This window comes from Anastrepha ludens, chromosome 5 (genome assembly GCF_028408465.1).
Source record: "Anastrepha ludens isolate Willacy chromosome 5, idAnaLude1.1, whole genome shotgun sequence".
Classification (NCBI taxonomy): Eukaryota; Metazoa; Arthropoda; class Insecta; order Diptera; family Tephritidae; genus Anastrepha; species Anastrepha ludens.
In genome coordinates, this window is record NC_071501.1 from 9,520,491 (window position 1) to 9,536,417 (window position 15,927).

The 15,927-nt window shown below is 39.2% G+C and overlaps 1 protein-coding gene across 1 annotated transcript in view; it reads right to left on the reverse strand.

The window, feature by feature from the left end:
- Positions 1-2,656: 2,656 nt before the first annotated feature.
- The window catches only part of LOC128863444 (mucin-5AC), a 102,763-nt gene continuing 89,492 nt past the window's right edge, over positions 2,657-15,927 (reverse strand). Inside the window, exons 2-5 of the mRNA XM_054102604.1 lie at positions 7,038-9,953; positions 6,831-6,968; positions 4,817-5,024; positions 2,657-4,651 (exon numbers count right to left, since the gene is read on the reverse strand). Of these exons, the coding sequence (XP_053958579.1) occupies positions 4,341-4,651; positions 4,817-5,024; positions 6,831-6,968; positions 7,038-9,953 (3,573 nt within the window). The 3' untranslated portion in view covers positions 2,657-4,340. The remainder of the gene's footprint in view (positions 4,652-4,816; positions 5,025-6,830; positions 6,969-7,037; positions 9,954-15,927) is intronic.

The following is a 15,927-nucleotide window of genomic DNA, read 5'->3' on the forward strand; positions in this document are numbered from 1 at the left end:
CACAATATTTATAAGCATTTTAAGCTGAATATATGAAACGAGCGAAATTATTTTAAAACTACCAAAAATATTTACCTAATGACGCTTATTTTGTCTCGCATTTTCGCATTCATTCCATTCTGCATCGGAGCTACGAATCGTTTGAGTTGTTCTCTCAAACTGTTCTCCTGTAATATCTTTTGAGAGAAGAAAATACAATGAGACTTTGAAGGTATTTTGATTTTGAAAAATGTTTGGCTTGTGAATTTGTTTGGTGAAATGTGAGAAATAGCTGCGAAATGAAAATAAAAGCACCATTAACTTTGGAAGTCTTACAATTAATCTAAGGAAATGAGTGTCTTCCAATATTCTTTATCATTACATTCGAACGCTTTGGTATAGAAATCATGAAGAAATATTTATGGTGTCCATTTTTTCCTTTCCTCTTTGACCTTCTATAGAAAATTCTTATCAAAAGTATGGACCAATGGCTCCCTATTGGGTTAAGAACTGGACTAAGAGCTGGCCAGTCGAAAGCTTAAATGCCTTAGTAGTACAAGCGCCTATTAGTCCTCTTCGATCAATGTATAGCTGCGCGATTTCAAAAGGTTTGTCCCAAGCATAAGAGGACTCACTTGAACTAGAACCCGAAATTCCTAGTAAGTAGAACCCGGTAAGCCGTAAGAGCGCAATTTTGTGGAAACCAATCAAATCGGTGTATTCGGAAAACAATACACTTTTTTATTCCGAATTCCACTCCAATCTTTGCTTCCTTCCTGAATACTGAACTCATCAAATAATTCTCTCTCTCCCTCTTTTAGATTCAAAACAATTTTTTTTAATATCCCAAAATCATTTTATTAGTTATCTGAAATGCGAGTTCGAACCCTAACTAGTTGCTGCATGGGTCCGATTTTAATTGGTGAAGTACGCCTGGGCTTTGGTTTACCTTTAAAATTGTTATAAGAAACCTCTGCATCGCATCCAGTAGGCGGTTTGGCGTTGTCCGCCAAGTACTGATGAAGAAAACAATTTCCGTTACATTTTTACTTAACTTTATTGAAAAATAATATTCATAATCGCTATTTTCATTATTATAATCATTTGTTATAAAATTGAAAATCGAAATGATATTTTATGAAAATACATTTACAAAGACGTTAGTAAACATTTACAATATTTCGTATAGAAAATTATAGTAAAATAGATGTGATATGTATGCATGTAAGTATGTATATGTACATAAAGTTGTATGTGTCTAAGTTTTATAGACAATTTTTCTTTCACAGATGTGGAATTCTAAATGAACTTATAAATATGTTTGTATGCGTACTAAATAAAATTTTTCACTTTTAAAAATTTTCAAAATTTTGCAAAACACTTTCGTACAAAAACTTAAATGAAAACTTGGCGAAAAAATATGCATTAAATAGGTGTGTGTGTGTATGTATGCGTGAAAAGAAATGTAAAATGAACGAAAAGAAATTAAACCTAAAAGTCTCGTACTTGGCGGGGAGCTGAGAGCGGAAATGGTGCGTGTCCATTCGCAAGTGAAATTATCAAATTTTCTTCTTCTTCCTCAAGTGTGAGTTGCATTTGCGATAAAATTAATTTAAACTGTTTTATATTAACTTATTTATATTAAAACCGATGAAGAAGCTTTGTGCTTGAAAGTGGTTTGTGAGCATAAAGTGCGGTTAAAGCTTTTATTATTTTGAGAAGAGGTGAAAGCTTTGGGCTTTTCTGTGAAAGCTTTTGTTAGCATAAAGAGCGGCTAAAGCTTTTAGCGTTAGAAAAAGCTTCAAAACTATAACTTATACACATAAATATAAAAAAGTTAAGATTTTTGAGCTTTCCAGTGAAAGCTTTTATGAGCTGAAGAAAACATGAAGACTTTATTATTTGAAGAAGGTGTGAAAGCTTGAAAGTTTAAATTAAGACACAAATAGAAAAAAGAACGCATTCAGCTTTGAGCTTTTCAGTGAAAGCTTTTATCATCTGAAGAAAACATGAAGACTTTATTATTTGAAGAAGGTGTGAAAGCTTGAAAGTTTAAATTAAGACACAAATAGAAAAAACGCATTCAGCTTTGAGCTTTTCAGTGAAAGCTTTTATGACCTGAAGAAAACATAAAGACTTTATTATTTGAAGAAGGTGTGAAAGCTTGAAAGTTTAAATTAAGACACAAATAGAAAAAAGAACGCATTCAGCTTTGAGCTTTTCAGTGAAAGCTTTTATGACCTGAAGAAAACATAAAGACTTTATTATTTGAAGAAGGTGTGAAAGCTTGAAAGTTTAAGTTAAGACACAAATAGAAAAAAAGAACGCATTCAGCTTTGAGCTTTTCAGTGAAAGCTTTTATGACCTGAAGAAAACATAAAGACTTTATTATTTGAAGAAGGTGTGAAAGCTTGAAAGTTTAAATTAAGATAAATATAAAAGAAAACCGGCAAAGAATCGCGAGCTTTTCAGTAAGAGCTTTTATGAGCTAACGAACACTTAAAGTCTTCATTATTTGAAAAGTGAAAGAATGGGAACTTAAAAACTGAAAGCTTTGTAGTCTGCACTTAGATATATATAAGAAAACCAGTCATAAACTCTGAAATTTTCAGTAAATGTAAATGTTTCTATGAGCTTAAAGAAACTTCAAACATTTCAAAATGTTTCAAGTTTTAAACTTAGATCCAGATAAAAGAAAATACGCATTAAGCTTCGAACTTGTCAATGAAAATTTTTACAAGCTTAGAGAACACGTGAAGTCTTTAGTATTTTAAGAATAAGCAAAGGTAAAAGTGTGCAAAAAGATACATAAAGAAATTAAAAACACTAAGCTTTGAGCTTTTCAACCAAAGCTTTTGTGAGCTAAAAAACTGTTGAAGTCTTAATTATTTTAAGAAAAAACTGAAAACGTGCGAAGCAAGCAGTCAACTTTGAGTTTTTCAGTGAAAGCTTTAGAGAGCTAAAGACAACTTGCAGTTTTCATTATTTGAAGAAAAAGTGAAAGCTTGAAGGTTGAAGCTAAAATACATATGCATACTAGAGGAAAAAAGCAAAAAGCTTTGAACTTTTCAGTGTAAGCTCCATGAGTTTGGAGAGCATTTTAAGTCTTTAGTATTCGTAAAATAATTAAAAGCTTCAAAGTTTAAGCTTAAGCACATACAAGGGAAACAATTATTATGCATTGAACTTTTCAGCGAATTTTTCTCTAGCATGAAGAAATCACAACTAGTTTCAAAGTTTAAACTTAGGCGCATAAAAAACCATAAGTTTTCAACTTTGCAGCGAAAGTTTTTATGACCTTAAACAATTTCAAGAAAAAGCGAAAGCTTTCAAGTTTAAGGTAAGACACATAAAAGAAAAAAGCAGAAAGCTTCGAACTTCTCCGTGAAAGTTTCATAAGCTTAGAGAAACTTTGAAATCTTAAGTATTTGAGGAATAATTAAAACCTTGAAAGTCTAAGATTAGGTTCATATGGGAGAGCCAAGCATTATCTTTTAAGCTTTCCAGAGAATTTTTTCTAACTTAGGGGATTCAAAGTTTTAGCTTAGACGCATAAAAGCCCATAAGTTTTGAGCTTTTCAGTGAAAACTTTTGTGAGCTTGAAAAACGCTTTAAGCTTTGAACATTTCAAGGTGTAAAAGCTTGACAAATTTATAAAAAAATAGGCAAAGCAGATTGCAAGTGTTAAGTTTTGAGCTTTTCGGCGAAAGTATTCATGCATTTAAAGAAATCATCAAGACTCTATAATTTCAAGCAGAACTCAAAGCTTTCAACTACCTGTAACCAGAATTTACACTCCCGCCCACCTGCCACGACAGGTGTAAGTACGCCAGACTTTGATTTATAATTCAATTCTTTTTTTCCTGACAACTCAGTTATATACAAATTATGACTCTAGAGCTGTAAGATTTCGTTGTTCACAAAACTTTTGGGAATAGCAGCAACAAGCAATCGTTTGTATGTATTTGGTAGCAATTGCTTGTGTGTTTGGAAGCACCAGCGGATTCTGTTGTTCTCTTGAAATTTTCTTTTCATACTAGAAAGAATTATTTTAAAAAAATTTTCACTAATTAAATAACCAAAATAGTCCACTGTAATATTAACTAACTTCACAGCTTTCAGCGCGCTGGCGTCAAAAGCTGTCAAAGCGCACCTGGCAAGATTTAAATACAGCTATATTTAATTTTTTCTTAAACAAATTTTGTCACTTTTTGCTTAACCAATTTACCCGCAAATAACTCCAGTTATTTCGAAAAGTGTTTACTTTCTGTTCGTTTCTTAAACTCTAACCTATCGAATCATTCGTTTATTGCTAACTTAAAAATGTTGCTCTGTTATGCAGCTTTCCACGTGCTTTAAGCTCACGCCAACACACCATCCAACGCATGAATGACGCCATTTGTGGCTGGTATATTCGAGGTAATCATTTGTGCGTCATTCACCTTGATTTTACCCGCCGACGTCTTTTGCAGTATAACAGTTTTGCCGGTCAACAATGAGTCCTTCACTTGATAGAAACGCATGCCAGCTGAGAAGAGCGAACCGGGCACAATGTGTTTCATGGCGAACTCTTCGGCGGCATCTTTGTCATTGAAAAGTTTCTCTAAAGTATCCGATTCCATGTCGTGGAAGCTTTTGTCCACTGGCGCAAAAACGGTGTAGGTTTTAATGCCTGCAGGGGGAGAGTAAAAGTAAATTAATAATTCTTAAATGAAGAGCAATGATAAGGAAATGATTGAGGGAGGGTAGTAGAATGAGAGAAGGTAGTAGTGCGAAAGTTCGCAAGCAAAATTTGAGCTTCTCATGTCCTTATAAAGTTTGAGCTTTTAAAATTTACCTTTGCTCTGCAGCTTCTCCGACAGTCCAGAGGTGTATAGAATTTTCAAGAAGTTTGCAAAACGATTCTCTCGATCCGATTGTAGGGTTTGCAAGAGATCACCAACTGGCAGTGGGAACATGACACGATCGACTGCGTGTGCTACACCTTGTGGTATCTTTATGTCCTTCTTGTTCAACAGCACCATGGCGCCGTTTATGGTTGTAATCTGTTGAGAAGAGTATTAAATAATAGGCACTTAATTATTGTAATAATTTTAGGTTTAAAGGCACAAAGAAAAATATTCCTCTCAAGATCATCATGAGACGATTCTTCAACACGATCTTGTAAGGAAACCACTGTCATAACCCCGGTTACGTCGGCAAATTAGCTGAATGCTTGAAAATCACTGAGAGCCAGCTACGGCTAATGTTGGCCACACCTTTGAAATTCTATGTATCATGGGAAAGGTTAATATTCAAATTGGAGTATCAGTTTTCCAGCATTGAAGCTCTCTAAGTTGTTACCTTCAATTTTCTCTTTTTTGACCCTGATCATTGATCCACTAGGAAGTTGAGCAGAATGTTGATGTTAGTCTCAGCCCAATTGGTTAAAGGAAATATCTACTATATTCCGGATAAACCAGAATAATGTTTGAAGACTCATTGCATTTGAGCTCTTTAAGGTTACTTAACTAACTAACAACTCTACATCTCATCCTCTTCCATCTGTTCTTCGTAACTGTTTAGCATGGAGTTTAGATCCCTCGCTGGAATATCTCAGAATAGAAGGAAGAGGAATGTCTGGAAAGGCCTCGATCAGCTTCGTGTTAACCGTTTTATTTTCATGAACTTTTATATTAATAAAGAGTTCTATAATGTGCTCTAATTTCAGCAGTAAGCTTCTGCTACCTCGGTAGAACTATCACGACAGACAGCGGAGTAGATGAAAATGTCAACGGCAGGCAAAACAAGGCAAAGGCGGCGTTCGGCCGTATGGGTGAGTTCGCAAGTCTCAAGGTGTACTAAACTGCGAATATTCAGCTCATGTGTGAAGTCAGTATTGTTTTTACGGAAGTGAAACATGGCTGGTCTCCAACACTCTCACACAGAGGCTACAAATGCCCCGCATTATTCTAGCCGAACACTATGAGCAATGACGCGCTGTGGAGGGTAAAGAAAGAAGAGCCCATCCCATGGCAAATCAAACGCAGAAAGTGGCGATGGATAGGTCACACGCTTAAAAAACCACCAGATAGCACCACGAGAATGGCACTGGACTGAAACCCAGAAGGAAGCAGAAGTTGCGGTCGGCCAAAGATTACTTGGAGAAAGTCGATGTTGTACGAGCTAGCAGATGTCGATATTACATGGGACGGCACAAAAGCAGCATCCCAGAACCGTACACAATGGAAGAGTCTTATCGGGGCCCTATACTCCCGAACGGAGTGCACAAGGATTAAACAAAAAAAAAAAACAGATTCAGCATATTAGGCAGGACTCTAGTATCCCAACGAAAGTGTGCGGTTTCCCTAAGTTTCCAGTGGAGCCTTCTTGGATGTATGACATTCAAGCTCACTAATCGCTGGACGAACACCTTGGTATGTCATGTTATAGGACTATCCTGGTCAGAGGTAGTTCAGATAAACAGAGAGTTTCCAATATAAAGCAAGCGCCATTTCCTCATACTTCTGAGGTTATAAAGCAAACCTTGCCCGATAACAATGCAGACTGTCAGCCTAAGTACTATTTAAAACCTCTCTCTGGTAGCTGTTTGGAAAAACGTGTTGTGGTCTAATCTCATTATCTACTCCTCAGCTGCCCAGCTCCTGTCCAGACCTCTTTGTTTCTCACATATTATTTACCGCCCATGGAATTGTATTATCCAAACGCACTGATTCTCTTATTTGTCTTGATCCAGGTCGACCTTACTTTTCCTTTTTTCTATCTCATATCTAAGGGTATCAAACAGGTTCGTCATCCCTTAATATCAAACCTAGCGCCATCAGGTTAGACCACAAATCCGGAATACTCACAGTCACATCGTTCCACTCCTGATCATGCATGGTATATTGATTCACCCGCAACTGTGTGCCGGCCAAGGACACACCCGTCATCTCGTCCTGCAGTGTTGCGATCTCGAAAGCGCCTGGTATCACGTGATGCAGCAGAAGCTGTTATACAAAAGTTATGATAAAGTCAATTAAAATATTTACAAAACACAATCCACAAAAAACGCTTACGCCACTCAACAATCTAGGATTCGCCTTAAATTTCTCCTCTGCACGTTCGGGACCGCCAAGTTGCACCAATAGATTTTTGAATGCCTTATCCGTCGGTATGAAGATCGTGTACGGTCCAGTTTCATTCAAAATGCTATCCAAGCCCGATTGACGCAAATACTTAGCCATCGCGAAAAGTCCATTCGATTTGAGTATCTGTATAAGGTCTTCACTGGGGTTCGAAGAGGTCACCTCGGCAGCCTTCTCGGTGTTTTCTGTTTCCTGTACTAACGCATCGGTGTAGTGACCTGACTCAGGCACGGTCTCGACCAAGCGTTCAGTGACCGCGAACGGTGTAGAGGTTTCATAAATCACTGGTGCAGGGGAGGCCGTGTAAATGGGTGCGGGTGTGGTATAGTAAGTTGCGACAGTGGGCTCCGTGGCGTGGGCTGGGCTTGAGCGGTGTATTAGAGGTGCATAAGTAGTAGGGGGTGCATAAGTGACATGTGTTGTTGCTGGGCGTGTGGTATGATGGTACTGATGACGTATGGGTGAAGTGCGCGCGAAGGGAAACTCGGTTGTGGTTGTTGTCGTTGTAGTAGTGCTGGTTGTGGTCGAAGTGGTTGTGGGTCTGGGTGTAGTGCGCGCCGCTGGGGTGGTTTTAATAATATTTCCACCCTCTATCTCGACCTCTTCGTTATTGGGCAATGTCAGGCGCGAAACTGAGGGCGGCAATTTGATTTCGCCGCTGCGTATGCGCTCTAATATGCTTTCCACCTCGGCGCCCGTTTGCTTAGTTTCCTTCTCACCATTAGCCTTAACTCCTTGTATCTTGAAACTACCATCCGCCTGCTCCTCAAGGTATACGTATGTGGCTTTCTTCTTCGGTGCCGGCAATTGGGGTGCTGGCTTGGGTGCAGGTGCTGGTTTATTTGAACTCAAGCCTTCGATTTCATAGCCGTCTGGAATGAGTCCACGCTTGGCCAACTCCTCTAGCGTTGGTGGATCATCGGAATCTGACTGTATTACTGCGGAGCTGGCAATGCTGTTAGCCCCGCTTGAAATGCCTTCAATATTGCCGCCATAAAGCGAAGCCAAATTAGAGAGATCGACACCACCAGGCAGGGATTGTGGATCAATTGCCACTTGTGGATCCGGCGAACGCGAAATTTGCACTTTCGAGCCGTTTGGCAAGACCAGATCTTTAGCTCCTTGGGGCGTCAGATCAGTCAAATCAAAATTGCCGCCTAACATCGCACTATCTACACCCACTTTACCCGCCGCCACAGCTTGTTGCGCCAATAAAGTTTGGAGCTGATCGTGAGAGAGCACTTGTTGACCCTTAACCAAGTCAGGATCACTCGTGCGTATAACCTGTACGCGTTGGCCATTCGGCAGCACCAAATCCATCTCGGAGTATGTTTTGTTATCCTCTTCCTTCGCTGGCGCCTCAGCCAATGCGGCCTTCAATTGTTTCAACAGTTCATCACGTGCGATAGTCTTGACTGGCTTTTTGCCTGGCGTGGTTTTCATGCCATACTTGCCAAGCTCAGCTTTTACCTGAGCGTACGCATTCTTACTGTTCTGTTTGCTGATGGGCACTGCAGGTGGCTCTGCGGTTGTAGTGGTGGTAGTAGTGGTTGTTGTAGTAGTAGTCGGATGTTCCTCATGGTACTTCTGCAATGCGGATGCGAAGAGATGCAGTTCGGAAGGTGCCAACGGACGACTACGCGGTGGCTGGTAGTTCTGATACTCTTGTTGCTGCTGCACTGGCAACTGTTGTGGACGTTGCTGCAAAGTGGGAGCCAGCTGCTGCTTCAACGCCTGCTGTTTGACGAGGAATTCCTCATGTTGCTGACGTACCTTATTCTGCGATTTCTCATACTGCTTCTGTACGAATTGCTCGTGTTTCTGGATGAGCTTCTGCTTGTATTCTTGGTCAGCGGACTGCGCTTGTGGTGTTGCCAATGTCGAAAATTGTGGATTAATATATTGTTGTTGTTGCTGTTGCTGCCGTAGTGGTGGTTGAGCTGGAAAAGCGGTCGACTGCAAGTTAGGGAAGATCTGTGGCACCGGCAAACCCAAGTTAGGTGTCAGCTGAAAAGCGCCGACTGGCTGCTGTTGCAACGGTACTTGCTGGTAATTCGTGTGCTGTTGCTGCTGCTGTGGCAGTGGTAGCGGTAGTTGATGTTGTTGTTGGAAGATTATTTGTGGCGAGGTGGAGAAAGCGGCCTTGAGTGGTGCCTGTGCAACGGTTTGTGTCGGAAAAGTCGGCACTGGGAGTGAACTTGACAGCTTCTGTTGTGTCTGAGGCAAACCGAAATTTGATGAAGATTGTTGTGGTTGCTGTTGGTAAACGCTGTTGGGTAGAGTCGAGTAGATTGGCTGTTGGAGCGATTGCTGAGATTGCGTTGACACTGGCGATTGGAATGGCTTGTTGTTGTACGAGCGCTGTGGCAAACTTTGTTGTGGGCCCACTTGTTGGTTGCCAAAGTTACGCAATGTCAAGAAATTCTGTGTGTGCTGATCAACATTTTGTTGCTGTTGTGGCTGCTGTTGTTGTTGTTGTTGTTGTTGTTGCGGCTGCTGGAATCGCAAAGGTTGTTGTGGTGTATACAACTGATTCTGTGTGGAGCGCTGGAAAAGTGAATTCGCTTGATACTGTTCGTTATTGTTGTTGTTGTTGCCGTTAGCATTTAGCTGACTGCCATAATTGCCACGTCCGTTGCCGCTGGGCGGGAAGCGGGTATTCACAGTAGGTTGCACATGTCGATTGCGTTGTTGTTGTGTTTGTATTGGCACTTCCACATTGGTGTTTTGCGGCAGGAAATATTGTTGTTGTTGCGATTGACGCGGTTGTGCATGATGTTGTATGTCTGTCAGAATATGCTGCTGGGCGGAGAGTTGACGGCGAAATTGATTATGGAAGGGAATGGGCTGAAATGAGAAGGAAATGGGTTTTGGTTAAAAAAATGTTTGTTTGAAATTTTTTTCAAAATATTAAAAAAAAAAAATTTGATTCTGAATAAAAACATTACGGACTGAAAAGTTTTAGAATTATTTGACGATTTATCACTATCATTACCAAGGCGAATATATACAAGGACGTGCTTCATGAGCTGATTGGTGCCTGACTGTTAAAGTGAGGGTGTTTATATTTTCTTTTCCTCTTTTTTCTTCTGCTGAAACTTGCCAATAGCCCTTCAAATTGTTGTATATTTAGAATCGATGTCACGTTGTATAGATTCGTCTTGGTCATTACAACTTTTTCAACAGCAGAATGCGAACCAATTCTGGACCCCAGCATAAGGTAGCTCTGGATTTACCAGATGACAGATTAAAGGGCGAGTAAAAGAAAAGGTATGAGAGTCGATTTGACATTTGAGTCCAAGAATACAATTTCTTTTAGATTTGCTTTAGTCACATGTCGGAAACGGAAGTTTTTTTCGTTGTTCACTCCACTCGGGAGCATAGGCCTCGACAAGACTCAGTCTTACGCTGGTTTCATTAATCTCTTTGCTTTCTGACAGGGTAGATGATAAGCCTACCGCAGAAGGAAGTTAGTATAACCTTAAACAGCAGCTGGAGTAACCAAGCAAGAAACTTGCCTACCAACACCTAGTTGAGTGAATGGCGAGCATTCGGCCTACAGAGTAAAAGGAACTTCTCATGAAGAACTTCTGAGATGAAACCAGAGTCTATTCCGCATTTCAGCCAGTATTGAAAATTCTGACAAATACTTTGAAGCCCTAGAGATTTTACTCGCTGAAAGAAGTGGCGAAGAAGAGCTAAATTCCTCTCAGCGATGTTTAAATTTTTGAAGAGTGTGTTTTCTAAGCAGTACTTCGGTTATCGGGACCAACTCAATAAAACGGTTGACTGAATTCGAAATAATTTCGGCATAAATTGTGGTGGGATTGATAGAGGGCCTATTTTCTGTCCAACAAAATAGGTCTTATCTTTCTTCAAGTTCCCTGTGTATCTTACCTACCTGTACTTCTCATTTACAAGGTAGTCCATTTCGGGTTTGCATTTGAATTACCGATTTTTTTGACTTTGATGGCGAAAATAATACGCGCGAGGAAATTGAAATTATGTTTATTACTAGATTTTTTTGAAATGTATCGCTTTTGGCTTGAATAAAGTTAGGTAGAATTAAAAACAAAATTCTCTAGTCGTGAGTCGAAAAATCATATTCTCAAATAAAACTCATTCCCACCTCGGCGGTGGCGATATTCAGAAACAGAATGGTCACATTTCGGGCTTGACAGATCCACACATCGTCGTGGAGAAGTCCATGAATCTGTAAAGAGTGTGGATTATGGTCGGGTGGTACCATTGAAACACATTTTTTCCAAACTGAGCAAGCAGCGCCCGTTCTGCCAATGGCGAGTGTTACCGTGCCTTATTAACCAATTTTTTATTGCCCCAAATTGAAGCGGCGGCCGCCGTAGCTGAATGGGTTGGTGTGTGACTACTATTCGAAAGTTGGGTCCGAGGGCCGAAATTCCGGGTCTGAAATTCCACGGGTTGTAAACTGCGGGTATGAAACACCATTTTTTTCTAATAGCGGCCGCTCCTCGGCAAGTAAGGACAAACCTCAGAGTGTTTGTCTGCCGTGAAAAAGCTCCTAATAAGAAACCATCTGGTTTACGGAAGCAGCACACAACTGTGGGTCCTTTTACTTGAGAGAAAATATGACGTCTTGATATATTCTCTCAAGTAAAGGGACCCACAAATACTATAAATATATAGAAAATTTCGGAAGTTTCTGACAAAGACCACATTTGGTTTAAGTAAAATCGCGTTATTTGCCACACAGCCAACCTTACTTTCGATCGCTTGTGCTCTATCTTCGAAAATCGAATAGTCCGCGTAGGCGATGATGTCCGTTGGCCGTGTAGACGCTTCGATTTAACTCTATTTGAACTTTTTTTTGCGTGACGTCTTTAAGAACAAATCTTACGCTAGCCAACCAAGGATGATTCAATAGTGGGAACATGAAATCGAAGTTTTTGTTGAAGAGATAAGTACGTGAATTCGCTAAAGTGTCTTGGAATAACTCAATTTCCCATGTAAAGCTAGCTGGGAAAAGCAGTGGCGTGAAATTGTGAAATTTTGTGTTCCATATCCGTTGCAAGGTTTACTCTTTCGAAGAAAAAAATGTCATTAAAAATATTTATGCATTAAATTACAGTATAAGTGCTGAATGGGGTGCGGTCGGTACATTATTACTATTATTAGTTATTATAATTATTTTTTTATTATTATTATTGGGTAGTCGAAAAAGTCTTTTCGTATTTCTAATCAAACTTCAACTCATTTTTTTTTTATATTTATAATGAACTTTATTAAACCAAACATTTTGGTTGCCCACCTTTTGCCATTTTTCTTCTAGAGACATTATTCCATCAGTGTACAACTTTTGTGGTTTCTCAGCGAAAAACTGCGACAAGTAATTTTCACAGGCTTCTCTTGAAGCCAACTTTACTCCATTAAAGGAGTTCTGCATTGATCGAAAGAAATGGTAGTCCGATGGTGCAAGGTCAGGGCTATATGGTGGATGCATCAAAACTTCCCAGCCAAGCTCTCCCAGTTTTTGCCGAGTCATCAAAAATGTGTGTGGCCTAGCGTTGTCCTGATGGAAGACGACGCCCTTTCTGCTGATCAGGTCTGGCCGTTTTTTATCGATTGCTTGCTTCAGTCTCATCAGTTGTTGACAGTAAAGTGTAGAATCAATCGTTCGAGCAGGCTGGAGCAGCTCATAGTGGATGATTCCTTTCCAATCCCACCAAACACACAGCATAACCTTTCGAGGCGTCAATCCTAGCTTTGCGACCATTTGTTGAGCTTCACCACCCTTGCACCATGATCTTTTTCGCAAATTATTGTCGTATTTGATCCACTTTTCGTCTCCTGTTACCATTCGCTTCAGAAATGGTTCGATTTCATTTCGTTTCAGCAAAGAATCGCAGATGTTAATTTGGTCCATTACATTTTTCACGGACAATTCATGTGGTACCTAAACATCGAGTTTCTTTTTGTAACCAGCCTTTTTTAAATGGTTCAAAACCGTTTGATGATGAATGTTTAGTGCCTTGGTGATGTCATGGCAACTTATGTGACGGTCCTGGTCAATCTTTTCCATAATTTCATCGACTTTTAGAACGATAGGTCGACCGGAGCGAGGTTCTTCTTTCACATCGAAATTTCCAGAACGGAAGCGAGCGAACCATTGGTGTGCTACACGAACTGATACAGCATCGTCTCCGTAAACTTCACAAATTTCATTGGTGGCTTGCGTGGCATTCTTCCCTTTTTTATACAAAAATTTCAAAATATAGCGAATTTCTTCATCATTTTCCACTCATTTTTGAACAGCTATAACTTTTTTTCAACTTCTCCGAATTTAATTTTTTTTTGGTTAAATGAAGCTTAAAATGTCACCTTTCTAACACCATATGATATGACACAATGTGATTGGTAGCACTGGAGATAGATGACTCCAACGACATCTATTGACAAAATACGAAAAGACTTTTTCGACTACCAATAGTTTTTTTTGTTTTTTGTATGGGGGACTTAGCTGTGCGACCTAAAAGATTTATTGTGCCCCTTCATGGTTTTTCAAAGTATTTGTCTTAGTGCAACTTTCTCAACAAATTTTAGTATTTGTTCCATTTTTTTTTTAGTTTTACTTCCTCCTCTGGCAAAATATGTTTATCCCGGTGTTTATACCGCTTATGCATCAGTGCAGGGTAGGGAGCCGCACATGTTTGGCGGTTTCATGTTCTATTCTACAGAACCTGCACGTTCAATGGTTCCTGGTTAGTTAGGCTGGTACAAAAAAAAAATTTACTTTAAGGGGGTAACCAGTGCTCATCTTTTCTTGGACATTTGTGAAGGAAATTAAGAGAGTAGTTTGAATAATATCGATCGGTAAACATTTCAAGAACCCCGCAAAGATAAAAGGATAACAAATTCGGACTTAGCAGCCCCAAAAACGTATAGATCAATTTTTTTGAAAATTTTCCGGTGATAATTCTAGGTAAGTTCCTGAAAGAAATTAGTTTTTAAGTTGTTGAGGAATGATTTTTCCTCTTAAGGGGGGCAGGAAATTTACGTACTTGTCGGGGATATATTACCGTCGATTAGACCTATTTCTCTAATAAATTTCTCTAACACATTTTTCTGAATTTTTCATAAAGATACTCCTATTCAAGGGTGTGTTTTGATATAATAAAAAAAATTGAATATTCAGGTCAATCTCTTCCAAAACTATTTACGAGCTTTTAAGATAAAGATTATTAAAATTGGTCAAAAATTGGATCCTGTAGCCATTTTTAAACAAAATTTGTCAAAACATCGCCGCTGTGCGTTGGTGGTGTGGGTAAATATTAAATACATATTTCCTTAATCAAAAAGTTTCACTCAATTTTTTTGTGTATAGATTTAAACGGTAACAAGAAAAATTGTTTTTTATTTATCCAACTTGAAATTCCTTTCCACCAAATAAGACCACTCTTACATCATTTGCTACCACTCTAAAGTCCCTCCCTACTCACTTTCTGCCCAACGAGTCCACAATTTCAATGTCAACGAAAGAAACATTTAAATGTCTCGCATTATTACATAATTTTCACTTCAGAAACATAAACAACTCAAACGACCTCTCAATGCCAGCGCCACATATTCGATCGCTGATGGCAATACTCTACTTTCATATACTCGTACGGAAAGTGGATCAACGCCGCTATTATAAAATACATATCTACAGGCGTGCATAGCAAAAGAAAACCTGAAAGTGTGGAAAAGGAAAAATTAGAAAACTGGAGCAATGCGAGTTTAACTGGTAAAATTGCCAAGTCAATTGCCTGCCGATTGTGCGACAATCAGCCATTCACAGTGCAAAACTACGCACTGTAATTGCCTCAAAGGCAAACAACTTGTTTGTTGCCATAGTTTGTTGTTGTTCGATGATGCTCAGCAGTTGCAATGAAAGCTTGAACCAGTTTTGTATTAGATGACAATAACATTGCTTTGTCATTGACGAGGATAGTACAAGAGCATTCAGGTCCATGATGCTGCAAGTTAACACTACGTGTTTTTCAAGTCATACGTGTGCGTGTTTGTGTGTGTGTGGGTAGTAATTATTGGCACTAACGTACACATGCACTGTTGTAAAGCGGGATATTTATGAGCCAGAAACTGCTGTAATGGCTGTTGGGTAGGTGGAAATAAAATCAGAGAAATGACTGGGGTTAAAGTAAGGCTGTTAGGGGCTTTATTGACAATGAAGCCCAAGCATTAACACTTCCATTTTTGCATTCCACCTCCTCATCGGGAATTGATAATTCAAAATAATCTCGCCGGTTTTTGAACTCCAAATAATCTCATATGGCTGCTCAAAGTAGTTAAAATTCAGAATTAAAAACAAAAATTTCGAATAAGTCCCAATTTACGTTTGAAAAAACTTAGTATAGCAAATCCAATTAAGTACTGTTACAGGGCAGATTTTCAATAGAGACGTATAGATGTTGACACTCAGTAGCAGACAAGTGTTTTGGCCCTTCAAAGTGAGCTCTCCTAAGTTAAGTGGCAAAATTCGAGACGATCATTTCGGCACATAATCAGCCAACAAACAGGTGTCGAAAGCACCAACTCGACGTTTTCTGTGAAAGCGCGAAGGCGAACCGGCGACAACGCAACTGAACTGAAAGATTTAGGCATCTCATTCGTCAGATATATCTGCGAAATTGACAGACGTACGTAATAGTCAACTATTTTTTTTTTTTATTAAATTTTCATCATCAGAACTAACCGTTCTTAGCAATTTTTATTCACTAATTCACCCTCCTCTGCGTTGGAAAGAATGAGGTGGAGAAGGACTTGGCTTCACTTGGAGTATCCA